Here is a 26,372-nt window from a genome sequence, read left to right on the forward strand (position 1 = left end):
TGGCTTATGCTGAGCAAATCTGATTGTGCTTTTGTGTGCGTGTGGACCTTTCTACACTGGATCCATATTATTGTATTATTCCTGGGAGAAGCTGGAATATTGATATAAGCCTAGTTGGCAGATACATTAACTGTCCTGTATGTGTGTATCTGTTTATGTGTGGCAACAGGGGAAGAGCCCAGGGCGCCTGAACCCCAAAACGATCATCCAGGTGTGTTTATCACTGAGAACACGCGGCGGGTTTTTACTCTTGTGTCATGGCAGATCTTTAAAAATGAAACACGGCGGATGTGAGCCTCTGCATTTTAAGTGTGTGGAGTTTGCGTTTTGCTCGAGAGTGCTGTACAGTACACGCTGTTGTATAGTACATTCAAACCCAGGCTTGAATGAGCGGCAAGAGTGTTGGCAGAAACTGGAGTTCCCCACGGTTTCTACTTCCTACCTTCCCATCTGTTTACGTGGCACGCTTCTGTCCTTTGACTGTGTGGTGCTGTTACTCAACACTGTGACAGCTATAGCACTCACTGGCACATTGGATATTCATGAAAGGTCTCTAAAAGGAAACTGTATTTTTAAACAGGGTTAATTAATGGTGTCTTTGGATGGTAAGATGGTTGTATGTTGAGTTGTCAATATAACTGTACAACTGCATATTATAAAACTATGTTTTCTGATAATCACACACTGAGCAGAATAATTAACCAGTAGCTCACGGCAGTTCTATGCAATAACGCTTGCTGTGCACATCAGATCTTGTGGTATATGTGCGTATGTGTGCGTGCGTGCACACTTGTGTGGCATATGTGCATCTGCGTCTGGGCCCAAGTGGAATGAGCTGTGATATTACGGTGACGTACAGTGTAAAGTTTCAGTGCTGCACCATTTCATGAACCTCCATCTGTCTCCCCACTAGCAGCAGGCAGTGAGGAAAAACCCCAAGGCCCACCGGTAAATGGGAGGAAAGGCAAGTCTTCCGAGCAGTGTGATGGTGTGATTTTGCTGTGTGGGCTCTCTTGGTCCTTCTGTGACATTAGTTAGCAGCAGCTGTGGTCCTTGATGATGAGCTGCTCTCAGTCGCACCAAAGTGTTTTATTCGCCCAAGTTTCATCTCCCACCCAAAAAGCATGGTCCGTTCCTTCTGACTTTATTTGCGTGATCAAACTAGAGACTTGTGTGTAGTGTAACTGATGTTAATGCATACAGAGTGCTGTGATTGGAAGTTTGGTTGGTCTGCCCTTCTCTGCCTCCAGCGTGGCCTCAGAGCTCTAATCTGCCCTCTTCTTTAATACTAATTAATTCTGCTCAGCTCCACCTCACAAAGACAGAGCTCTCCATTTCCATTGTGAAATTGCCAATCATTTCAATTAGACATGGATTATTGCGCTCTTGTGCACACAGTCTTTTCATGCACTACATTAAGACTGGCAGTCTCTTACAAACATAACTGGTGCTTAGTGCAAAGAAAATTGTCCTTTTTTGCCAAAAACAGTAATAAAAATGGCGTAATGGAGTAAAGGTGAATAGAGACATTTTTAGGATAGTGTTCCACATAAACAGCATTTCCTGCTGCCTGTGCATTACACTTTGCTGCAGTACTGCAGAGTGTAATGTTTTTTTTTAAGTTTTTTTTTATTTGAGAGGCTGTTACCTCTGTTGGCCAGCAGATGGAGCAAAGTTCATAATGTTTGATAAGGAGCTGTCCTTGATTTCAGTGCTGAAGTAGTAAAGATGCCCTTTTCTTATCTGTTTGTTTGTTTTAATTTATGCTTGCAGCAGCTTTCTATTATTGGTACAGAGCATAATACACAAAATGCTCATTATGCAATGTATCAATAAATGAAGACATAGAAAGTATTTTATAGAGAAGAATAAACATTTGCGCAGGAAGGAGATCTCCTAATGGTGTCAAAATCAGTGTGTGTGTGTGTATATCTATGTGTATGTCTTGCTTTAGAGGTGACATGGGAGGACCAGCAGCGAGGGCTGAATGGCTCTCTGTCTGATGGTGGGACGCAACCTTACCCTTCACTCACTGACACAGGTCGGTCGGTCTGATAGGGTACAAGTCTTTTTTACTCTCTCTCATATGAGTACATGAACAGTAATCAACGTATCTAACCAGACAAGTACCCGGTCAAAAAGAGAAAAGCGCATCAATCTTGCATATAGGCCTCTTCATGCTTGTCTGATCAGCCCTGTACACAGCATGATGATTTCTACATACAAGCCTTTAAAAAAAGATTTAAAATTTGTCTTTTGAAATTCAACAAATATGTCTAAAGGTCTGAGTATCAAGCTTAACTGACTGAATATTTCAGGAACATTTCAAAGCTAAACTGAACCAGCTCAAAAACAGTCATTGCTTTACTTGTCATTTGTTTTATAGTATTTACTTCAGTTTGTAAGTTTAGCGAAGCTTGTAGCAATAAAATATTGCATAATAATAGTATCTACTATAGCTGTTTATTGCTCATGGACTCACTGAAAGTATTCTAATAGAATATGGTTTCTGTGAAGAATTGCTGACTTTGTCCTTGTGTGTCTGTTAAGGTTCTCAGTCATCCAGGTCATCGTAGTCAAAGGAGCTTGCAAAGAAAAGCGTCTGGACTTCTTTAAGTTACTTGAAGACGTTTCACCTCTCATCCGAGAAGCTTCTTCAGTTCTAAGGTCAAATGGCGGAGAGTCCCAGATTTAAACTCCTAAACACAAACTTAACAATGTGGTGTATGCGGTACAGTGCAGCGAGGAATGCCCAGACCTCCACATCGGAGAGACCAAACAGCCACTTCACAACCGTATGGCACAACATAGAAGAGCCACCTCCACAGGACAAGACTCAGCAGTCCATCTGCATCTTAAGGATAAAGGTCACTCTTTCTAAGATGCCAACGTTCACATTTTGGACAGAGAGGACAGATGGCTTGAAAGAGGAGTGAAAGAAGCCATTTACGTCCACTGTGAGCGACCATCTTTGAACAGAGGCGGGGGTTTACGACACCAACTGTCTGCCATCTATAATCCAGTTTTGAGTTCCCTTCCCAGACGCCTTAACGTCCACTCACATCCTGGGCCATCTGACCTCAGGAATTCGCATGATAAGGTGGGGCCAGGTTTCACAATGAACACACCCGAAACCCTGGCTGATTGTGATCCACACCCATTTTCACACCTTGACTCAGGTGATTAGAGGATCATCAGGGGGTCCTTTTGTCCCTCTGTGGGGGGTTACTCCCACTGGGTTTAAATGTGGGACTCTCCACCATTTGACCTTAGAACTGAAGAAGCTTCTCGGATGAGAGGTGAAACGTCCAGATGCTTTTCTTTGCAAGCTCCTTTGACTTGTCCTTGTGTGGACTCTTTCAACTGGATTCTACCCTCACACACACACACACACATATATATATATGTATGTATTAGGAGTGCAACAATACTCGTATCGATATTCAACCATTCGATACAGTGCTTTCGGTTCAGTACGCATATGTATCGAACAATACAAATTTTTTTTATTTATTTGATCAACTTTTCTTCTGACGATGCTGTCTGTGTTGAGCGCTCAGTGGATCTGCGTTCAACTACTCCGCCTAGGCTGCACTGTAGAGTGCAGATCCACTGAGTGCAGCACAAGCTAGCAAGACAGAAGCTAAGCTCTTTGCAAAATGGCAAATTGAACCTCCCCCACCCTGATTCAGATCTGGCGTTTGGAACTATTTTGGTTTTCATGTGAAGCATGACCCTGATGGTAAGCGAGTCATGGACTAAAGTAAAACAGTATGTCAGATGTGCCACGCAATGCTCAATTACATTGGTGAGAATTACTGTGTTAGCGAAGTTAGCTCTTTAACCTGTTGACAGCGTCCAGCCCCATGCACGGGGCGATCCGCGGTAACTCGTTAACGGAGATTTGCCGCGTTATGGCGTTAATGTCATTTTAACAAGATTAACGCTGACAGCACTAGTGGGAACACAACGAATATGACTGCACATTTACACCGACATCATCCTAGTGCAAAGACAAGTGGAAGCAGACAAAAACAACAAGCACGCATGCTACAAACTTTACCCGAGTCATTTAGACAGCCGTTAGCACATGATTCTCCTTATGGGGACCTGATATGTTTAATATGCTGCTGAGAATATAGCCCAGAAGAAGCGTATAGTATAGCTTTTATTTTGGAAAGAGACATTTCTCTGTAATAAACTATTTTTCCAAAGATGAGTAATTTCTCGATCAGATAGATTTTTCTATTTTGTTGTTTCAGCAACATTAAATTTAAGTTGAGTTAAAATATATATTTATAATTTTAATAAATGACAAATTAAAAAGGCATGAACATTTTTTGTATCGAAAAAATATCTAACCGTGACACCAAAGTATCGAACCGAACCATCAATTTTGTGTACCTTTGCATCCCTAATATATATATATATATATATATATATATATATATATATATATATATATATATATATATATATATATATATAGACACACACGGACACACCTTTGATTTAACAGGAGGTGTCTTTGTCAGCCTCTGGATGGCATCCTTCTATTTTTCAGTCTCTTCTTGCTTGGTGTGGTATTGCAGTGCATCTTGGAGTTGACATTTTAAAACTATGAAAAAAACCCCCACAAAAGATTGTTGTTTTGGGGTTTTTTTTCTAGCGCCTTAAAAAATAGTGATACATTTTATAGATTTCTTACCCTTTATATTAATTTCTTTACTGATTTTTTTGTCAGCACTGTACAAATAACAGCGTTATTTAAATGACACCTGATCCTTGCCCATGGATGTATAGGAAGCATGAAATGTGTTCCTGAAATGTTCCCATGGTGGCACGCCTTCACCTTCCTTTAAGTTAAGCCTCATTTATGTTAGTTTGTTATGCCGCTTGCTGGTACGTTTTGACAACAGAACCAGATTTAGGATTGTGGCTTTAAAATAAAACATAAAACATCTGCTGTTCTGAGCTAAAAACCCAGTAGCTCTCTCAGTGCGTCTGCAGGATGCAGAGAGGCATGTCTTCAAAGCCTCTGCTTCCCACAGGCCAATCTGTGATGAACCTACAGCTAGCCTGGTCTTCAGTCAGTCTCTCTCACTTTCTCACTCCATCCATTTCTCATTTCTCTCCAACTCTGCATATTTTCTGTGTGTTTCCTGGAATGACTGACGAAGCTAAACCACACTGCTATTACGTTCATGAAAGCTAGCTAGGCAGACGCCTCACATTGTCTTTTAATTCATGTGACACCATATTATTCAAGCTAAGTGAGTGCTAATTGAGCTAAATGCAAATTCTCTGTATGTGTGTGTGTATGGGAGGGGGGGGGTGTAGGACAATGAAGGCTCTCCTGGTCGTTACTGTTGATTTGTCAGGTTCAGCCCCTGGGATAGAGATCAGATGGGAGGGCTGGAGAACAGAACAGGAGAAAAAAAAAAGGGGTCAGCATGACTCTAAGAGAGAAGGTTGGTAACAAACCGGACCCCGATGTTAAACCTGTGAACTGAGGTCGGGTCAGTCAATGAGCAGCTGTCTCGACGCGAGATCAAAACGTGTGAAAGTGTCTTGGTAGCCGCAGAGGAAACAGAAGCACACTTCATCTCTGGAGTTAAACAGAATATTTCGGGGGCCCGAGCGGAAGAAAGGAAGAACATGAATAATACAGAGACAAGTGAAATATGCGTATGAATACAATGTGAATCTATCGGAATCAACAGAGATGCCTGGCAGCAGGCAGTCGAATGTTGGTATTGTGTGACTTTTCAGAGAGATCTTGTGGCTGATGCTCATGTGTGTGTGTGTGTGTGTGTGTGTGTGCGCGCGCCCAAGCGTACACTTTCGTGTATTTAAACCTCTCGCACTCTACCCAGGTGATGTCTCTATTTTTTGTCAGTTTGAACGTTCTCTTGGTGAAACTGTGTGAGGTAGCCGTCTCTCTTTTGTGTGCTCGCTGCTCTGTGCTTTCAGTTTTTCTTTTTTTTTTTTCCTCTTTTTTTTCCGTTCATGTTACTTTTCCAGGCTGTTTCCCCACAGTTGCCCCATGCAGGTTCAAGTGACATCCACTTCTCCTTATATACCTCCTCCCCCTCCCCTCTCTCCTCCTCTTCCTCCTTTCCTCACCTGCCTGCAGAGAGGTCTCAAGTTTCTATCTGGTTTGGTACATTAACATCTCTTTCCTGTTTCAGCTCTTTTTTCCCCTTTAAAGCACAGAACCTTTCCCCTTCCCTCTCTCTCTGACTTCTAATAACTAAACTCTTGGCCTCTCTACCTCAGCCTCCCCCGGCCTCGCACCCTTTTTGCTCTATTTTGACTTCTCACTGTCCCCATGGTGGAGTTTGTGTGTTCTTGGTGTACTCTATGATTTTGTTTGTGTGTTCTGTGCTTGTTGTTTTTGTCATTGTCGTGTTGTATTGTTGTGTCGTGTCCCCCTCCCTCCCCTCCGACTCCTTCCTGTCTACTCTGACCCTCCAAACCCGAGACCTTTGGTGATGGCGTCGCCCTCCCAGCCATCCTTCCTCTCCTCCTTCGCCCTCCCCCTTACCCTTCGTGCATCCTCTCACATCCATCTTCCTCTCCTCTGTCTGTGTCTGTCCATTGTGTGATGTGATCCCAGAAGACACGGACTCACCAAGTTGGACGAACTCAGGTCTGTCCCTTCTTCTTCTGCACCTTCCTTCTTTTCTGTCTCAGCTCCCTCTTCTCCTTCCTCTGCTGTGATTCTCTCTGTACGTCTTCCTGGCTTGCCCTCCCCCTCCTCAAACCCGCCTCCCCTCATCTCAGTCGTCTTTTATTTTCCCGTTTGGCTTGACTCCAATTTCTTGCGGCGTTGCTCTCTTCGTTGTTGTGTAGATGATGCTTCTGGCTTCCATACCATTTCTGCTGCTTTATTTTTTCTGCACACAGACTGTGTGGGCTTGTCATTCACTAAAGCATGATCACGATCACACCAGTGTGGTTTCTTTGCAGCACGTGAGACACTGTCATTTTCTACCAAGATAAAAAAAAAAAACAACTTACTGTGAGCATATGACAGCAGATTTATTCTTTTGATTACTCTCTTTGTAGACATAGATTTGCTACTTTTTCCCTAAATTGATTTCTTTTTGGCCTATTTCAAGTGAAATTTGATGATTCGTGTGGTTTTGAATGACTTAGAGTTCCTAAACGCTGCTAATGCAGTGCAGTCAAAAATTTTACTCACTTTAGTGAGTATGGTTTTCATGATCTTGTTCCACAGATTTGCTTTGAAATGAAACAATGATTGCCGCACACATTCATGCACAGTCACCGAGTCACTTAAAATGTGGTCTCTTTGCAGTCCAAAACAAAAGGTACAATTTGTTAAGCAGCTAGCCTCTGAGGTCCTGGTCGTTCAGCTTTTTATGTCTAGACCACACGAGGTTAAATGTTTTTATGATAAGCTAAGCTAACTGCCTCGTTTCTCCAGCTTCAAGCATGAAAAAGCCATCAGTCTTCTAGGATCTAACACAATTTATTGTGATGAACTGTCCAATCTTGTCTGTCCAATAAAAATTGGATAAACAGAGCATTGTCATTGCCAACGCATAACATACAGACGATTTGTCATGTCCCGAGGCGTCTCATAGTAACGAAAGGTACCCTTCCGCGTCCTTATGAGATGCTCCGGATTCTCAATTGAACCCAATAGAATGCCACTCGCGGCGGTAACACACGCTCCAGCCGTGTTACACCCTAACCATAACCATAACCTTAACACTATCAGATAGTGTTTTCCAAAGTGATTCATGATCAGAACGTAAAACACATTTACATGTATAGATTCATTCCAAACGGCTCTCGTGCCTCCAAACGCGTAACACACTGGCGATTTGTCACATGTGTTTCTATGTTACAAGTTGGGATGAGAACGTGTTGGTATAAAAGAACATGAACTCAAAGTTGTTCAATTTTAACCTCATATTTATCACGACCACTGAAACGAAGCGATCACAAAAAACGACTTTCTGACTGCACTGGAATTTCAAAAGCAGCTCAGTTACAATCATTTAACAAAGTTAAATTAAATACTATTAGTTAACAAAATACTCCGGGAGAGATGCGAAATCACATGTAGTTTACTAACTGCGTGATGCGTCAACTCCTTTCGCTTCACTCATGCAGTCATTCATTTGCTCTGAGCTTGTATTCCTTTATTTTACTCTTTTTCTTTGCTTTTTCGTTTCTCTTTGTGTGCGAGTGTGTACATGAAGGCATGTGAGCATGGCGCCTGTACGTGTGCATTCATCTTCACTCTGTCACTGCGGTCATATGACACAAAAGTAGAGACAAAGAGTAAGCAGGAAAATGGAAATGCAGGAAAAAGCAGGAAAGTCACCATGTGGTGAACATTTTTGCAGAAAAGAAACGGTTACTGTAGAAACTGTTTGTAGCTTATTTTGTCATTTTTAGGTTTGTAAAATGTACACAGTTCCTATTCTTATTGGTATTTGTACTTCAACAGAGGCCTGTGCATGGTTGCGAATGTAAGAATCACATTTGCAGAGCTTAAACTGAAATTGGGAGGTGATAAGATGGGTAAACCGGATGATTTTATGCAATTATAAAAGGACTAAAATGCCTGTCAGTTTTAATCGAGAGGGATGCTTCGGCCAATTAATGTGATCGTTTAGGGATTTCAATTTGTTGTTTAATCATTTCCTTTCATCTAGAGTTTTTTTAAAAAATGCATCACTAGTATTGTTACATTTAGTGCTGTAGTAGTACTGGAGTAATTTGGCTTAGCATTCAAATGTGTTTTACTGAGGTCAGATAAAAATATTTGAATATTAGTGACTGACTAAAAAGCAGCATTTTTTGTGGGACTTATTGATTTCAAAAATTAGTTTATTATTCTATGCAGCATATGTTTACGGGTTTGTGTTTGTTAAAAACAGCCAACCATTCAGCTTTTCCCATTAGATCTGTCCCGTCATAGCTCATGGCTCATAGCTCAACAGAAGCCTCTCTCACCATAACAGTATGCCCCTCCTTGAGGCTCTCCTCACAGTCCACCAGCTCCCAGCTGACTCGCATCTGTCTCTGTGCTCAGGTATGGACATGGAGGAGAGGACCAGACAGATGAAACTAAAGATGAACAAGTACAAGCAGGGAGCTGGTTCTGACTCAAGACTGGAGCAGGACTACCACAAGGTAAAGAAAACACGCCCAGGTCTGCTTAATTTATGCTTCAACACTCCAGAAAACGATGTTCCTACACAAACACTGTTCACAAAGTTCCAAAATGCATGCTCACTGATGTTTGCATCATGCACAGATATGGTCACAAAACATATCAAAACAAAGTGCAGCTGGTAAAGACTCAAAGGCTGGAAAACACAGAGCTGGATACAGCTGTTCTTCTAATCAGCTCATCTGAGTCACAGATATATATTATACACGTCTTTATTCAAAGCTTTGACTTTAAAAAGCGACATGCATCCACAGCGCCACAGGATACATTTTATTAATCCTTCCCAACAGTTTCTCAGCAGTGTCCATTGTTAACCCAGAAAAAGTAAATGGAACGATAAGATATCTCAAAATCATTGCACACAAATCTAAAACGACAACAATCTAAAGCCACCTAGAGTTATCTCTATGTGGGAAACTACATTTTTCTCCTTGTCATTTAGGCCAAATACTTCAATACATCACTTTGCAATTTCAAGGAATTGTGTGTAAAGTCCACTGTTTACTACTCTGTTCTGGAGAAGTCCTGAACATGTTTAGAGAGCTCGGCCAGAGCCTGCTGTCTCACTGCGGTCTGGTCTGAGACCTAGCAGATGAAGCCCCTCTGTCTGCTTTCCTTTTAAGACAATGCTATGAAAACTATGGCATTTGGAGTCTATAAAAAGCTGCTGAAATTATTCCCCAGTCCTTGTATGTTGAGCAATATCTTCCCATTGACAAAAACAATGCTAATAAAGGCAGTTACTGTAACACTCCGTCCAGATTTAGTTACAGTAAACAGCCAACCAAAACGTAACAAGATATTATATACACATCCACGTTCACAAATGTGCTTGGACTAAGTCTGTGCCAAGATCATCCCAGCCCAGTTCAGCTTCCAGGAAAGCCTGTGTATAAAGTTAGTTGAGTAGAATCCGACTTTGTGAGCCAGTTGACTGTCACTGGATTAAACAGTATATGGTAACTGTCTTCCTGCCACTTATGGTTAAGTACTCATGCAAAACTTTGTATGTCTAAATCAGAATATTATTCATTAATTTTTTTAGTAAAATGTACATGAAGTATTAAGAGTACAATTACAGGAGATCACAAGTCTTCAAAAATGGAAAACAAACACATTACCTGATTGAAATTTGGCCGATCGCCTGTTTAAGATCATCTTCTTGTGCCACTTTTGACTGTTTTAAGCGTGGGTGCAGTTTTTAGATCGCACTCTACAAGTCCTCATGCTTGTATGTCTGCGATGCATTCTGGATCTCATCCAGTTAATCAGAAGGATGATACCTCAAGTTGTTTTTAATTTTTGGAAAGTTCACAGTCTCTGTGGGACAAGTTCTCAGAGCACAACCCTGATTTTGCTCCACCCAGTCTTCCACTGAAAAGTGCTCGTTTTTAGTTAGACATTCAGCTTCTTCCCCAGTGACAATCATACCCTAAAAAATTAGCAGTAAAATTGCACATCACAAGCATTAAGAAGCAGGCATACAGGGAATGACTTTTGCCAACTTGTTTTGCATGCTGAAGTAAGTTATAAACCATCTTATTACTTAATCCCCGTAACCCTGCTTTGTATGAGAGCCTTAGCCTGTATGTAAACAATTGACAAGACATGACAAGAATCTTTGTTTTATGAAGTCCCGTTTTAAAGCCTGGGGAATAGCGTTTTAGTTGTTGCCATCTGGGTGTTTCAGAGCCAGGAGTGACCATATTTGGATGACTCTTTGGAGTCCTAAGTTGTCAGCTAATGCTAACAAGCTTGGTTAGGAAGGTACATCACACAGACATAAACACCTGTTATGAACAATTCTATGTAACACACAAAAAAGCCTTCCAGTAATACTAGCCAATCAGCAAAACTGGATTACATATTTCATGGATAGGCTGTTGGCAAGCCATATTGCACCTACAACCAATTGTTATCACACAAATCTGTCACACTGCTAGGCATAGCTTTAAACTGGGTAGTTGTTGAAAAAGAAAAGAGCGTGCAAAAAGGAAACCAACGGCGCAGAGCGAGGTTCCCAGGTGTGCTGTGATGCAATCAAGAACAATTGGACTTTCTAATATTTCCAATGTTTGCTAGCTTAACTTAAGTGCCTGCAAATATCTTTCAAAACAATGTCCAAAAAATTTAGTTTATTGAACAGTTGCTGATGAATGTTCCATCTTTGGTCTCTGGCAGCAACACTGTATGGACTGTGATTGATCAACAGCTTCTTGTAAACTTTATCACAAGTGTAATCACAAATGTGCGCATTATTTCTTTGTCTGCATTGTTAATCGAACACAGTAATGCAAGAGCAGGCAGAGCTTGACATATTCAAGTTAGAAACTCATAGAAAATAAACATGTTAATCCACGTTACACACGTGTGCTGCACTTTTTCTCTCGTAGTTTGTTGGGAGGAGCTAAAATGGCTCTTTTGATGTTGAAGATTGTCGACGCCCGGCCTGGACCAATGTTAGGTTTATTTCTGCTGTGAAACTGGGCATTTTAACATAGGAGCTTGCTTGTGTGACATCTTCAAAGGGGCCATTGAAGAATCTGCAGTTTTGTCACTTTTGCAACAGTTTTATTTTTTGGCCCTAGTTCCCAATTCAAAAATCTAGTTTCCAGAATTCATTTTACTTGTTACTCTAAAACACGCATCATGTTTGTTTATAAAGAGTGTGAGTAAGTGTGCAAATATTAGACAAGATCTTGCACAAAAAGCACTGACTGGGAGAATGAGAACTATAGTAATGTCAGGGTTCCTGGGTCGGTGACCCAGTGTTTTCAGTTCACATTCACTGTTTATCTACTGCCTGTTCCACTTCCTGTTTTATTGTCTTAGCCTTGGTCTGTGTGTATTATGTTCAGTCCTCTTCCCATTATCATTAGTTCATTATGTTCAGCTGTGTACTCACCGGTCCCTTATTATCATCATTATCACCAGTCTGTGTATTTAAGCCCTCTGTTCTACCCATTCAGTGTCGGGTCATTGATGATGTACGTCTGATGTCTATGTCGTCTGTATGTTCAGTCAGTCAGTCCTTTGGCCATTCATTCATTCATTCATTCATTCATTCATTCATTCATTCATTCATTCATTCATTCATTCAGTCAGCCAGCCATCTCCTCCCTCTGTGCTGTTTGCTCGCTCCTTCGGCAATAAACATCCACCTTCACCTACCTGCCTGTGAGTCCAGCGTTTGGGTCCTCCCTCTCTCATCCACGACACTACCGGTGACAAGTAACAAATGCTTTAGGTGCTCAGTTAGATTAGAAAAGCACAATTTAAGTAGCAGTCCATTTACCATCTAATATATCCATGCTAGATAGATCCAAAGCATAAATTAGCTCAAATGTAAAAAGTCAATTAAAATCAACAAGACAAGCCTGTGAAAACCTGCAACACACACACAAACAATGGATGCTGATCAGAAGCTGAATGAAACGAAGACATGCTTTCGTGTGCCATTCCAGCCTTTTGTACACAAAAATGAAAGTCAAGCTGAAATTGTGGATGTCATTTATAACTTTTCCTAGTCTCTGAACCTGGCAAGACCAAATCTCAAACCATGAACCCCTGCGGTATTTAACTGCAAGCCCAATGTTTTCCCACTACATAATTAAAATACTGACCTTTAAAGTCGCTCACCTAATATGCCTAACGTAAAAATAGTGTGCATATTTCTTCTTTTTTATTTACATTCAACAGCTTATTTCTGAAATACTGCTTGTCTTGATCAAATAGTTTTCCCTTACAAGGCAAAGACGTAGAAGTCATTTTAGAAATCTCTACCCTTTGGTAACTTGTTGAAGTTTTCATTGGGACTATTTTAGCAACAACATTTTGTACTTGTTAAAATTGTTGAGTGCTCAAAAAACCCCAAACTTGTGATATCTGATGTCACCATACTTTATGTCTTATTCTTTGCCCTCTTTGCAGCGTTCAGGCAGAGATCCACGGGGCTCCGACAACTTGTCAGCCAAGTCGTCGGACAGTGATGTAAGCGACGTGTCCGCTGTGTCGAGAACCAGTAGTGCCTCTCGGTTCAGCAGCACGAGCTACATGTCTGTCCAGTCAGAAAGGCCGCAAGGAAACCGCAAGATCCGGTAGGCTGATGCAAACTTTGTGTCGCTCTTTAAATTACCATCAAGCTGGAATGGACAAACCCCGCCCCCCTCAGCGGTGAAACCCATATTCATTACCATGTCCAGACGTTTTCAAATTTGAAACTGTTTGCACATGGTTACCCGAGGAGAAAATGCCCCTCCTGTAGCGCTGCGTGTCATTTTCTCCCTGTGATGAGTTCAAGTTTGGCTCCATTTTAGAGAATCTGGAGCCAAGTGGTTGAACTCTGTTCCTTCACGCTGTGGGGGAAGTTTGTCCATATCTGGCAGTAGTCACTGAAACATTAAACATATTTCTACTCTTTGGGTGTCGTCTCATATCAAAGCAAAAACAAACTCCTCTGCATGGTGCTTTGCTTTAAGTCTACGTTAGTTCTTCTGTGATTTAGAATCAGTCTGCTTTTGATCATGGCTGCATTGCATCTCTGTGTTCGTCTCTCTTTTGTTGTTGACATTGTTCACGCTTTGTTTGTTTTTTTCTGTTTTTTCTGTTTCTTTTGGCTTTGCATGTGCTGCTCTTTGTGCCTCTGTTTCCATCTTCAGCCAGTTGCGATCGAGGAGCCATTCTCGGGAGGGGGATGAGCAGTTAGGAGAAGTGAGGGAGGAAGAGGAGGCAGGAGAAAAAGGCAGAGGGGCTAGTAAAGAAGGAAGGGTGCAGAGAGGGGGGAAGGAGTGGGAGGGAAAGGTAGACGCAGGCGAAGAGCATCAGAAGGATTTGATGGAGAAAGAAGAGGACTTGCACCAAAGGAGTATCTCAGAGACTGACCTCAGGTAACACATGTGTAGCAGCTTCAAACTGTAGACTAACAATGATGAAGAAAACTACTAACAGTAGTATAGATCCCGCCGTAGATCCCAGTGGACGACTGTCTTTTGCACATTTATATGAGGACGTGCAAGACAGAGTGTGGTGACTACCCTCCTCTCTTTACCTTGATGATGGTGTAACTGTGGCTCTGTTGACCTTTAACAATACTAAGGTAGAGTAGCATTAATATTTTACACTGCTTAAAAAAGATAAAGGAACACTTTTTAATCAGAGCATCAAGTCAGTTCAACTTGTGGGTTGGTGTTAAACTTTTTCTATGATGGTATTGAAATCATCAACAGGTGCATTAGAGGTGCATAACCTCAAAAACAGGAATGGTTTTCCAGGTAAAGACCAATGATGTTTTTCCCTCATCTTTTCTGACTGTTTTTTCAATAGTTTTGCATTTGGCAAGGGTCAGTGTCACTACTGGTAGCATGAGGTGGTACCTGGACCCTACAGAGCTTGCACAGATAGTCCAACTCCCCTAGGATGGCACATCAATGTGTGACATAGCCAGAAGGATTTTTGTGTCTCCCAGCACAGTCTCAAGAGCATGGAGGAGATTCCAGGAGACAGCCACTTACTCTAAGAGAGCTGGACAGGGCCGTAGAAGGTCCTTATCCCATCAGCAGGACTGGTATCTGCTCTTTTGTGCACGTAAGAACAGGATGTGTGCTGCCAGACCTACAAAATGACTTCCAGGAGACTGCTGGTGTGAACGTCTCTGACCAAACAATCAAAAACAGACATGATGAGGGTGACCTGAGGGCCCGACGTCCTCAAGTGGCCTCTGTGCTCACTGTTCAGCACTGGAGCCTGATTGGCATTTGCCATAGAATACCAGAATCAGCAGCTCCACCTCTGGTGCCCTGTGCTTTTCAGAGATGAGAGCAGGTTCATTCTGAGCCCATGTGACAGACGTGGAAGGGTAACATCGTTCAGCATGACCAATTTGGTGGTGGGTCCTTGATGGTCTGAGGAGGCATAATCCATGGAGGGACCCACAGGCCTCACACACCCTGACGGCCGTTAGGTATCAGGATGCAATTCTTGGACACATTGTCAGAACTTATACTGGTGCAGTGGGTCCTCCTGGTGCACAACAATGCCCGGCCTCATGTAATTAGAGTAAGCACACTGTTCATGGAGGATGAAGAAATTGATACTACTGACTGGCCTCCATGCTCAACTGACCTACATCCAACAGAGCACCTCTGGGACATTATGTTTTACTCAGTCCAAGCTGCCAAGTTGCACCTTAGATTGTCGACGAGCTGAGTAATACTCTGGTCCAGATTTTGGGGGAGATCTCCCAGGACAGCAGTGGTCATCTCAATAAGTGCACGCTCCAGTGTTGTGAGTCATGCACACATCCCATTGGGATCGAATGTATTTTTAAAGTGTTCCTTTTAACGTTTTTGAGCAGTGTATAATTGCAGTGACATGAAAACAGTTGGTGTCCATGCAGTCTGTTCACACATCAGATAATCTGAACTCTACAGTTACTATCTAAAGAATAACCTTTATCCTGAATTTATAGTACTGCACTTAATCAGAGCTTGCTTTTACCATATGCCTGCAATGCTCTGACACCACGAGGAAAACTGAGCTCTTCATGTTTCATGCTTTTAAACAACAGTTACTTTTATCGACATGCAGGAAGTAGAGAAGACCTTCGAACCAATGAAAAAGAGCAATGAAAACAAGAAAAACTGCATGTTTACTATGGAAAAATACTATTAGGATTATTAGTGTGCTAGATACAATCACAGCCTGTTGCCTTATGTTTCACATAGGTATCAGCCTTTTGCTGATCAATATTTATGAGACATTTATGAGAAAGTGAGCACCAGGTTATGGCACAAATTTAATGCAGTACTGTAAATCCAGCATTACCACAAGGTGTACTGCAAGACCCTCGTAAACATCAATTTTTGATTTGCTAAGAGGTTCAACAAAGTGCCTCCCTGTATTAAACGTATAACTGTACATACAAGTGATGATGATAATAATAATAATAATAATAGTCACATTCACACAAAGTGTGCATAGAGATGTACAGTAAATATAAAGTCGAAGACTTATTTAAATCAGAGGTTAGGTGAGCTGTTGATATTTTACTACACATCATAAAAGCTGTTGTTTTTCTGAGTGGACCTTCATGTCTAAATGTTTAGTGAGCCTTGGCTTCTTGCCTTGGCATATTAGAAGCTTGGCTTCTAACATGTTAAGACTATATTTAACATGACACTATTTCCTGGTAAACCACAAGAGACTGTGGTTTCATTTTTGCACTGTGCTGGACTAGCAGGTCTGAAAATTGTGTCAAGAGCAAATTCAAGAGCAAAATTTATTTGGAAGGCCAACAGAAAGAAGCTTAGCTTGCACTCCTGATAAGATGTCTTTACCATCAAATCACATTCACAGCAGGATCCAAGCAAGCGCTTCTCACCAATATTAGTTCTGCCCCTCGGTCTTAACAGAAAACACATTAAGATAAAAGCTACACCCTCTCACGCGTGATTAACTCTACACTAGTGTGCACCGTCTGATTGAGAAGGTGCACTCTGCACATGCGCGTAGGAGGCTAAATGCACATGCAGAAACAGGAGCAGATCCACTGAAGTGTAAGTAAATTGTACTTACACAGTGGATCGTGGATTATACAGTGCAAACAGAAGATTAGGAAGTCCTAACGCTTTGCCCACTCATCCATCGGTTTGCTCTGAAGTTGCTGTGTATATCGCTTTATTGTATGTGCTGTGCTGTGTTGGGATGCTGCATCAGTATTTTATCAGTCCGTGTTCTTCACTTGCTCCCCTGCAGTCATGTTTTGCACGTGCAACTTGTCGACTCAGACCTCCTCCTTGTCTCCAGCTACTCCTCGATATTTCCCTGTTTTTATGTGTCACATCACAAACCTCATACTGATGACCACGGGGTAATCACTTTCAGTGAATTCACCGGAAACGTACAAATGAGATTTGAAAAAAGCCGACTTGAGCACACGCGTCCCAGAGATTTGATTTAAGCTACAATGCTGCAGTTGCAACGTGTTTCATCTTGACTGAAAGTGAGCTCATTTGGTCCTACTTTAAAAAATGCTGGCAACTCTCATCTGTGTGATCAACCCTTGTTCCTTCATGACAGCTACAGTATAAACTGATATTCCACCTAGTTGTGAGTAATGCAATATTCTGCTTTTTGAGAGATAAAAAATCAAACACTCCGCGTCGTTTTGTTCATTCAGGTTTGCTCACTGAGTCATGATTTTTGCAGCTGCACACAATAGAAAAAACAAAATTGCTGCATGCTAATAATCTTAGGATCTGTGAGATAGAGCATGTATGAGATAGAACATTTAGCATATCTGTTATTCATGCCACTGCATAGTCAATTGTGCCACTGGGCATTGAAGCCACAAATCTCAGAACTTGAACCGTAATCAAGCAGAGAATATCTATAGGTAAAAAAGCTTTTCTATGAGAGCCTCCAGATTTGAAGTCAGAATACTGAAAACAGTCAATCACATGTATCGAGATGATTTGAGGAGTCAGCAAGTGACACGCGATGTGCTTCAAGTTACAAAAGATGCATTCGCTGCTCTCCTTATCTGTGTGTGTGAAAGTAGTAAAGCAGTGTGATTTAGCAGAAACATGGCCACCAGCTACATCTATTTATGAGTCATCTCCTATGTATTGAGGTCACAGTGTAAATACACATCTGCTACACATTAAACAGGCTTGGCATACGAGCATCATGATAGCCGTGTGTGTTTTTAGTCCTTTGAAGACAGAAGCGAAAATCTCTGCTCTGAATGAGACTGTCGTATCCAAGTTACAGCTTAAGATAAATATGAGATCCAGACTTTAATGAATCACTTCCATTCTGCTCACTGCAACCTCTGCAAAAAAAACACAAAAGAAATTTGACAGGCATGAACGCATGCTAATGCTCTGATTTGGGGCACGGTTGCCACGGTACCTGCATTTTTCCATACATCATTTATGATTCACCTTTAATAACAGCTGCTCCTTCCTTGTTGTTAGTGAGACTAAATAAATAAAATGTATATTTCACCCCAAAGTTGCTTAATATCTATTGACTCATTTCCTTTTAGAAGACTTTATTTAAATGTTTACCATCGGTTTCTAAAAATGATCAATACATGATACAGTATGGAGATTGGCCTATTAAAGACAGCTTTGTGTAGCAAAACCTGTCTACATTTTTGCAACACCAAAGATTTCGAAGGTATTTTGGGGTTGGGTTATGCTTTGGGAACATGTTGGCCTAGATGAAAATGCATGGTGAGCAATCTGCATGATGAGGAGCTCTGTGTTCTTTGAGCTGAGGTTGAAAATCAGAAATCCCTGGAGAGACCCAGTTTTCCAAGTAGGCATATTTACACAGCAACCCTGGATTGAGTGCCAAGACCTGTTCAGAGAGTGGCGAAACTGTAATGAGAGGAGGTGCGAGAGATTTTATGCACTTGTTTTTATTGAGGACAATCAAAGTAAGGTGTCCTTTTACACCAGTTTATGAGAGTATGAAGAATCGTGAGACTATGATTTACTTTAGAACAGTGTGTCCATTAAGAGCAGATGTTTGTGCATTTTGACAAAAAAACAAACAAACGAAAAATAAAAGCGCCGTCAATTCAGTTAGAGCCAAATGTTTATTCAATCCAGTTGCAAGTTCACCCTTTAGGGAACAAACCATCATAGACCCTTAGTGGTTTGGGTATAATTCATCTGTTCCGATAATGGGTAGAATGTGTCCACGTACCGGCAGTGTTCATCACTTTAGATTAAATATTATTATTGGCCATCCTCCTAGAGAAGGATTAAAGTTTGCCTTTGATATAAACGTGGTGACAGGCACTGTGTGTTCTATTAGACAAGTAGGGAATTAGACGAGACATTTATTCCATCAGAAGAATACATTTCATCTCATTTCCTATTTTGTGTCGCTAAATATTTTACAGAACATAAATTTCTAATTGAAAGCTCTGCGCTCATGCATTTTAACCTCAGCTGGCAATCATTGTTAGAGGCCACGATCCCCCCTGACCTCGCTGCTGTGCTGATGTAATGAAAGAAGCGGCGCGATCGCCGTGTGAGGAGCAGATGAAATGCAGCCTCACTGCGATGATGGTGAAAGAGCATATTTTAGAATGTCACTTGTAGCACACGGGCCCGTGGTGCCGGCCGAGCGCTTGGAGTCGTCTTCAAAGCCTCTGGGCTGCAATAACCGATCAAAGGCGCTAATCTCCCAATAAGCATTCAATATTTATGTGTTGAAGCACAGGCTGATACTTAACAGAAGCCACTGGTGCTAGAACTGGTATAAACAAAAGGTTTGCTACTGCTGGCTGGGGTACGAGGTGCTCTTTAACAGCACACCTGATTTATTTCACCAACAGCAGCTGAAAAACAAAATATGAAGTGCAGACCGCCAAAACAGGATACGCATGTGCCAGTGTATACTATCCACGCCAGCATAGCAAGGAGTGACATGAGCAGCCATTACTACGTGCTCACACATTCATGACGGTTCCATATGTTGTTTATGAGCTAACTGCATGAGAATGTGCGTGAGACAGACGAAGGCCTGGTCGACTGCTGATGTTTAGGCACGGCTGATTGTCTAAACTAAAAGCACCACTGTGTTCATACGCAGGATAATGAGATGTCGCAACCATATCAGACATAAACTCCAGCGTTTATCAAATACAGCAGAGTGTCTGATATATGTGAAATTTGGAGTACGATTGAATTAATTGATGGAATCAGCCGTCAAAATGTATTAAACCTTCCCGTTTTACCCAGCACATCTTTCTATGAGTGGTCTTTGCAACACAGTTACATGATGGAGGTCAGACACTTAAATTAATGAGGGTGCTACACGTAACTTATCCCATTAAGAATTCAGAGCCTATGATACAGAATGTAATTTGTCTCTTAAAGATAATTTTACTGGCAGGGCTAAAATAGGACCCTCATTTGAACACTGGCCTATTTCCTTTCAAACTGCAGGAGCTGGAGAATAATGCTGATGACAGGCAACTTTTCTGTGTGCAGCTTTGAGCGCTTGATCACAACTCTTACCTACTTGTGGATGTCCGTGAACTTTTCATTTAATAAATTAATACTTTGATTATTAAATTAATACTCAGAATAATACCAGAGTCTTAGTTGATTAGTGTCTTTAGACATCTTAAATCAAAAAACGAAATAACCTAACAGATAAAATGCAGAGTATTAACTCTATGTTACTCCCGATTTCCCAAACGGCTTCAAAACTTTTACAAACCCATTTACAGAGCTGGAGAGTAGGCTATGGTTGGTCTTTCACTGCATGAAAAGGCTTTAGAATATACACTACATCAGTGTTAACCTCATCTATACTGTAAGTCATGAACTCCTGTACCTGAACTCTGTCCTTTTCTCCTTTTCACCCCACACCTTGTCATCTACTATCCCTCTCCTCTCCTCTTCCATCCTCTCCTTCTGTTTCCTCCTCCATCATCTCTCCATTCACATCCCCCTCCACTGGCTTCCTCTCTCCCCTTCTCTGCCCTGTCCTCTCTTCTCTGTCTTCACCTGTCCCCTTCCCTCCCCCCCATCTATGGTGGTGGCTGACAGTGACTTTGCATCCAAAATGAAAAACAGGCAGATGGGCTCATCGGGTGGGATGAACATGACCAAGAGCACAAGCATCAGTGGCGACATGTGTAACCTGGAGAAGACGGACGGCAGTCAGTCGGACACGGCGGTTGGCACGGTAGGCACTGACGACAAGAAGAGGCGCTCCAGCATTGGTGCCAAAATGCAGGCCATGGTTGGCATGTCGCGCAAGAGCCGGAGTACCTCTCAACTCAGCCAAACAGGTAGGGCATCCAGTCACACAGCCAGCGTGCTCCCAGTGTTCAGTGTTGCATCTGTCCCGTGGCCTCTCGTTGTCTCTGTGTTGACTTTGCTTCGTCTCGCTCTGTTCTTGATACCAAGTACTAATTCTTCTATTTCCAGTTTCCCCTCAGATTTCTTTTTTTTTTTTAGTGCAAGGGCTTTGAGCTGAAGAAAATACTGTTAACAATGTTTTCTATTTTCTCTAGGTAACAGTGAATTCAACTCCTCTCTCCCCTTTTTGCTTACCTCCCTTTATTCTTTTCTTTGATATTTTACTCAGTTTGAGTTGTCCTTTCCGAGCCCAAAGCTGCTCATTTGTTGTGCTTATGATGTGCAAATTTGTGTTTTCATGTTTTCATTCTGGGAAACTGGATTTGATCCTTCCAAACACAACTAAAACACAATTTTCAATATTTGTCACATTTTTTTCGTTTGATGCTCTTTTGACTGTGATTTTTTTTTTTTACTATTGCCATCTGCAGTTGTATTTGTTTCCGGGTGCACGTGAGAACATGTGAGACCACGTGCACGTGCGAGATATGAACAAGAAAGGGTGTGTTGTAGCTGAAAGTAGTAATGTGTATTTTTCTGCTGTGGAAAAGGGGCTTTCGCTATTCTACACTTTGCAAGGTGTTCTGTTTTTTGGGTTTGGTTTTTTTTCCATCTTGCTTTCTTTTCAAAATTGCTCATTACCTGGTGCCACACAGTGTGAAAAAACAGCCTAGCAGGTGGTGTGCAGCGAAGTTTGTGGATGACAGATTGGAGTCTGGTCTTTTCATGCAAAGGTCAGGCAATTCGTCCACTCCCCCTGCGAGGCTGTGACCGTATCTATTCATCTCGCCTATTCAACCTTAAGGTGGCCAGTAATCACTTCTGTCCATTAGCGCTTTCTCCAATACCACAGCAGGGGGGTGAATGCATGTGTATGATGAGGAGGGACGAGCGAGAAAGTGGAGAGATGGTACGCTCACGTGGCGTTGTGCTGTCCCCCACCCCTCCCTGGCTCGTGATTTAACTGGCACATGGGCTGCTGCCTTATCTCTGCGGGTTAATAACGGTACTAACTGTTAATCACATCAATATGACAATTAGCCCGTCTTTGCAGCTATTATACGATTTTTATCGTATAATAGCTAGGAGATGCTAATGTTTTTGACAATGAAGAAGGTTTTTGTTGCTGAATAAGATGAACCCTCTGAAGTTCAATTTTGAGACCAGTAGAAACAAATGGCATTTATTCTGACTTTTATATGGATACAGATTTTGAAGATACTCATTTTAGCAGACACATGAACATACTTTCTTTCCTAGTGCGTACAGAGCACATACTGAGCAGCCCGGACCTCCTCGGGCTATCAATATTTTACTCATTGCTTTTAAGTGCATCAGAGGGAGTTAGTAAGAGTGTGCATGCATCTCCCTTTCAGTATCTGTATTTGTTTCTGCACCAGCACGTACACTGCTAAGTTTCCTTGTGTCCTACTTTGTTGTGCGCTGTGCTGGGAGGCTCTTTGCCCGTTTCAAAGGTGCATTCAAAAGCATGGCTGATTTTTCTTTTTGTTTTTTTTTTTTTTGGGGGGGGGGGGGGGGGGTTGTGTGTGCAGTGCCAATGGGGGATGGGTAGATCAGCCAAGCAGCACGACTCTGGCTTTGACAAACACTGGTTAGTCAGGTGGAATGGATGTGCTCCCAGGTGACCGCCATGAGTAGTGTGTACAAATTTGGCAGCTCTGGCTCTCAGTCGTCATTCTCTCGGTCCACAGTGCAAGATGGTACACTTTACAGGAAGTAGGAGTGCTTTAATATGCTTAGACCAACAACTGCTAACTGCTGCATAAATATGCTACCTGAAGTGATGGAAATTTACTTTCTTAGTTCTCGGGGTTGTAACAGGAACTGAGTGAGCAGTACAAAGCAAACAGTGGACACATGGGAGTCAATTTTATGAGTTTATTTCTCTTTTTCTTTGTGTTCATTCTGAAAACAGTCACAGTCCTTGCATGCTTGGCCAGTTAAGCTGATTCTAATTCAGGCTCAGGTTCAGTAATGCATCAAGAAATGCTTTTTAATCACTAGTTAATTAGATGTTAAGAAGAAATAATTACCTCCTGCAATGAAGTTATGTTTCTGGCAGTATTTGTGTGTGTCGTTAAGCAGGATAGCTCGAAAAGTTTTGAATGAATTCTGATAAAACGTGTAAAGTGGGGTCTCGTTAACAAGTCATTCTAATTTGACTCACATCCACCAAGGTCTTCAAGCTCCACTCAATGATCTATTGGTTAAAAAATGTTTTATATCATCAAAGAACGTATTGTTGAGAGAAATAAAACGAGCTGCCTGTTTTTATATATACTATAGTATAATATTGAATATTAAGCTCAAGATATTCATGTTCAGTTACTTACAAATCAGTAAATTTCAACCTACGTAATGTTTGTGCAATCAACCTAAACATCTGTCACGGTACCCTTATCTGATTTTTTTTTTACCACACGCAGAAGACTAAATGAATATATCCATCCTTTCTCTACGGCTTATCCTTGTCAGGGTCACGGGGGGCTGGAGCCTATCCCAACTACCTTGGACAGGACAGGCTAACAAAAATGAATATATAGAAAATACAGTATCATTCCCTTACAAGTAAACACTATCCGGAGAGTGGCAGAGGTTTTCGCTCTTGTTATACTATGTTGTTACTAAGCAACAGCGAATTGTTGAGTTTATTTGATAGTTTACATTAACTTTAAATGTAAATTTTGAAATACTTTTAAAAAACACTATTAGGCTTTTACATGCAATCATGTAAGGCATTGCCACTCAATCATTCATCAACTTGACTTATTATGTTAATTTATTTTTTTATCCTTTCTTCTATCCGAGGGAGACTGGGGACATTGAGTCCGAATGGACCATGTTCAGCGTCTCCATTGCCGAAGCTGCTGCATTGAGCTGCGGCCGCAAGGTGGTTGGTGCCTGCCGTGGTGGTAATCCCCGAACCAAATGGTGGACACCAGAGGTGAAGGGAGCCACCAGGCTGAAGAAGGAGTCCTATCGGGCTTGGTTAGCCTGTGGGACTCCGGAGGCAGCCGACAGGTATCGACAGGCCAAGCGGAATGCGGCTCGGGCAGTGGCTGAAGCAAAAACTCGGGTGTGGGAGGAGTTCGGAGAGGCCATGGAAAAAGACTTTCGGGCTGCCTCGAAGAGATTCTGGCAAACCGTCAGACGTCTCAGGAGGGGAAAGCGGTGCTCTACCTGCACTGTGTATAGTGCTGGCGGAGCGCTGCTGACGTCGACTGAGAAAATTGTCAGGCGGTGGAAGGAATACTTCGAGGACCTCCTTAATCCCACTGACACGTCTTCCGAGGAGGAAGCAGATTCTGGGGATGAGGGGAATGACCCGCCAATTTCCGGGGGCGAGGTCACTGAGGCAGTTAAACAACTCCTTGGTGGCAGAGCCCCTGGTGTTGATGAGGTCCGCCCCGAGTTCCTGAAGGCTCTGGACGTTGTAGGGCTGTCCTGGTTGACACGCCTCTGCAATGTTGCGTGGAGATCAGGGGCAGTACCTGTGGACTGGCAGACCAGGGTGGTGGTCCCCATCTTCAAGAAAGGGGACCGGAGGGTGTGTTCCAACTACAGGGGGATCACACTCCTCAGCCTCCCTGGGAAAGTCTATGCCAGGGTGCTGGAAAGGAGAGTTCGTCCGTTAGTCGAACCTCGGATACAGGAGGAACAATGCGGTTTTCGTCCTGGTCGCGGAACACTGGACCAGCTCTTTATCCTCTCCAGGATACTTGAGGGTGCATGGGAGTTTGCCCAACCAGTCTACATGTGTTTTGTGGACTTGGAGAAGGCATTCGACCGTGTCCCTCGGGGTGTCCTGTGGGAGGTGTTGCGGGAATATGGGGTGTCTGGCCCATTGCTACGGGCCATTCGATCCCTATACAACCGTTGCAAGAGCTTGGTTCGCATTGCCGGCAACAAGTCGGACTCGTTCTCGGTGGGTGATGGGCTCCGCCAGGGCTGCCCTTTGTCTCCGGTTCTGTTCATAATTTTTATGGACAGGATTTCTAGGCGCAGCCAAGTGGCGGAGGGCTTTCGCTTTGGTGGCCTCAGAATCTCATCTCTGATTTTTGCAGATGATGTGGTTCTGTTGGCTTCATCGGGTGAGGGCCTCCAGCTCGCACTGGAGCGGTTCGCAGCCGAGTGTGAAGCAGCGGGAATGAGGATCAGCACCTCCAAATCTGAGGCCATGGTTCTCAGCCGGAAAAGGGTGGAGTGCCCACTCCGGGTCGGGGATGAGTTCCTGCCCCAAGTGGAGGAGTTCAAGTATCTCGGGGTCTTGTTCGCGAGTGATGGGAGAAGGGAGCCGGAGATCGACAGATGGATTGGGGCTGCAGCTGCAGTAATGCGGACGCTGCACCGGTCCGTCGTGGTGAAGAGGGAGCTGAGTGTAAAAGCGAAGCTCTCAATTTACCGGTCGATCTACGTCCCTACCCTCACCTATGGCCACGAGCTGTGGGTAGTGACCGAAAGAACGAGATCGCGGATACAAGCGGCAGAAATGAGCTTCCTCCGAAGGGTGGCTGGCCTCTCCCTTAGAGATAGGGTGAGAAGTTCGGCCATCCGGGAGGGGCTCAGAGTAGAGCAGCTGCTGCTCCACATCGAAAGGAGCCAGCTGAGGTGGTTCGGGCATCTGACAAGGATGCCCCCTGGGCGCCTCCTGGGTGAGGTGTTCCAGGCATGTCCCACCGGGAGGAGGCCCCGGGGCAGACCCAGGACACGCTGGAGAGATTATATCTCTCGGCTGGCCTGGGAACGCCTTGGTATTCCCCCGGATAAGCTGGAGGAGGTGGCTGGGGAGAGGGAGGTCTGGGCCTCTTTGCTTAGGCTGCTGCCCCCACGACCCGGCCCCGGACAAAGCGGATGAAAATGGATGGATGGATGGATCCTTTCTTCTACACTCAACAAAAATATAAACGCAACACCTTTGTTACTGCTCCCATTCCCCATGGGATGGACGTAGAGACCTAAAATTCATTCCAGATACACAATATAACCATCCCTCCCAAACAGTGGTCACAAATCAGTCCAAATGTGTGGTAGTGGGCACATCTGCCATATTGAGATAATCCATCTGTAACGGTGGACCCAAGAAATACCAGCCGGAGCGACTTTTGACAGTGCAGAACTTTTTATTAAGCTCGGGGTTGTAGTGGACACATATACTCCGCGCTCTCTTTCTCTGCTGTCACGTCCGTCTCCGTCTGTCACTGCCAACACATAAAGAGACACAATCACTGTCAGATCCCAGCACACCT

At 42.9% G+C, this 26,372-nt stretch overlaps 1 protein-coding gene across 14 annotated transcripts in view; it reads left to right on the forward strand.

Moving 5' to 3' along the window:
- Positions 1–26,372, forward strand: part of rims2a (regulating synaptic membrane exocytosis 2a) — a 157,004-nt gene that overhangs the window by 110,370 nt on the left and 20,262 nt on the right. For 9 of the 14 annotated variants that reach the window (XM_080307860.1, XM_080307862.1, XM_080307863.1 and 6 more), the window contains 4 exons: positions 9,077–9,177; positions 13,148–13,314; positions 13,876–14,103; positions 20,791–21,035. The exons of 1 other annotated variant lie outside the window; for it this stretch is intronic. In XM_080307860.1, the coding sequence (XP_080163986.1) occupies positions 9,077–9,177; positions 13,148–13,314; positions 13,876–14,103; positions 20,791–21,035 (741 nt within the window). The remainder of the gene's footprint in view (positions 1–9,076; positions 9,178–13,147; positions 13,315–13,875; positions 14,104–20,790; positions 21,036–26,372) is intronic. 4 more of the 14 variants (XM_080307865.1, XM_080307873.1, XM_080307861.1 and 1 more) reach the window with 3 other exon arrangements.

Source organism: Astatotilapia calliptera, chromosome 11 (genome assembly GCF_964374335.1).
Source record: "Astatotilapia calliptera chromosome 11, fAstCal68.1, whole genome shotgun sequence".
Classification (NCBI taxonomy): Eukaryota; Metazoa; Chordata; class Actinopteri; order Cichliformes; family Cichlidae; genus Astatotilapia; species Astatotilapia calliptera.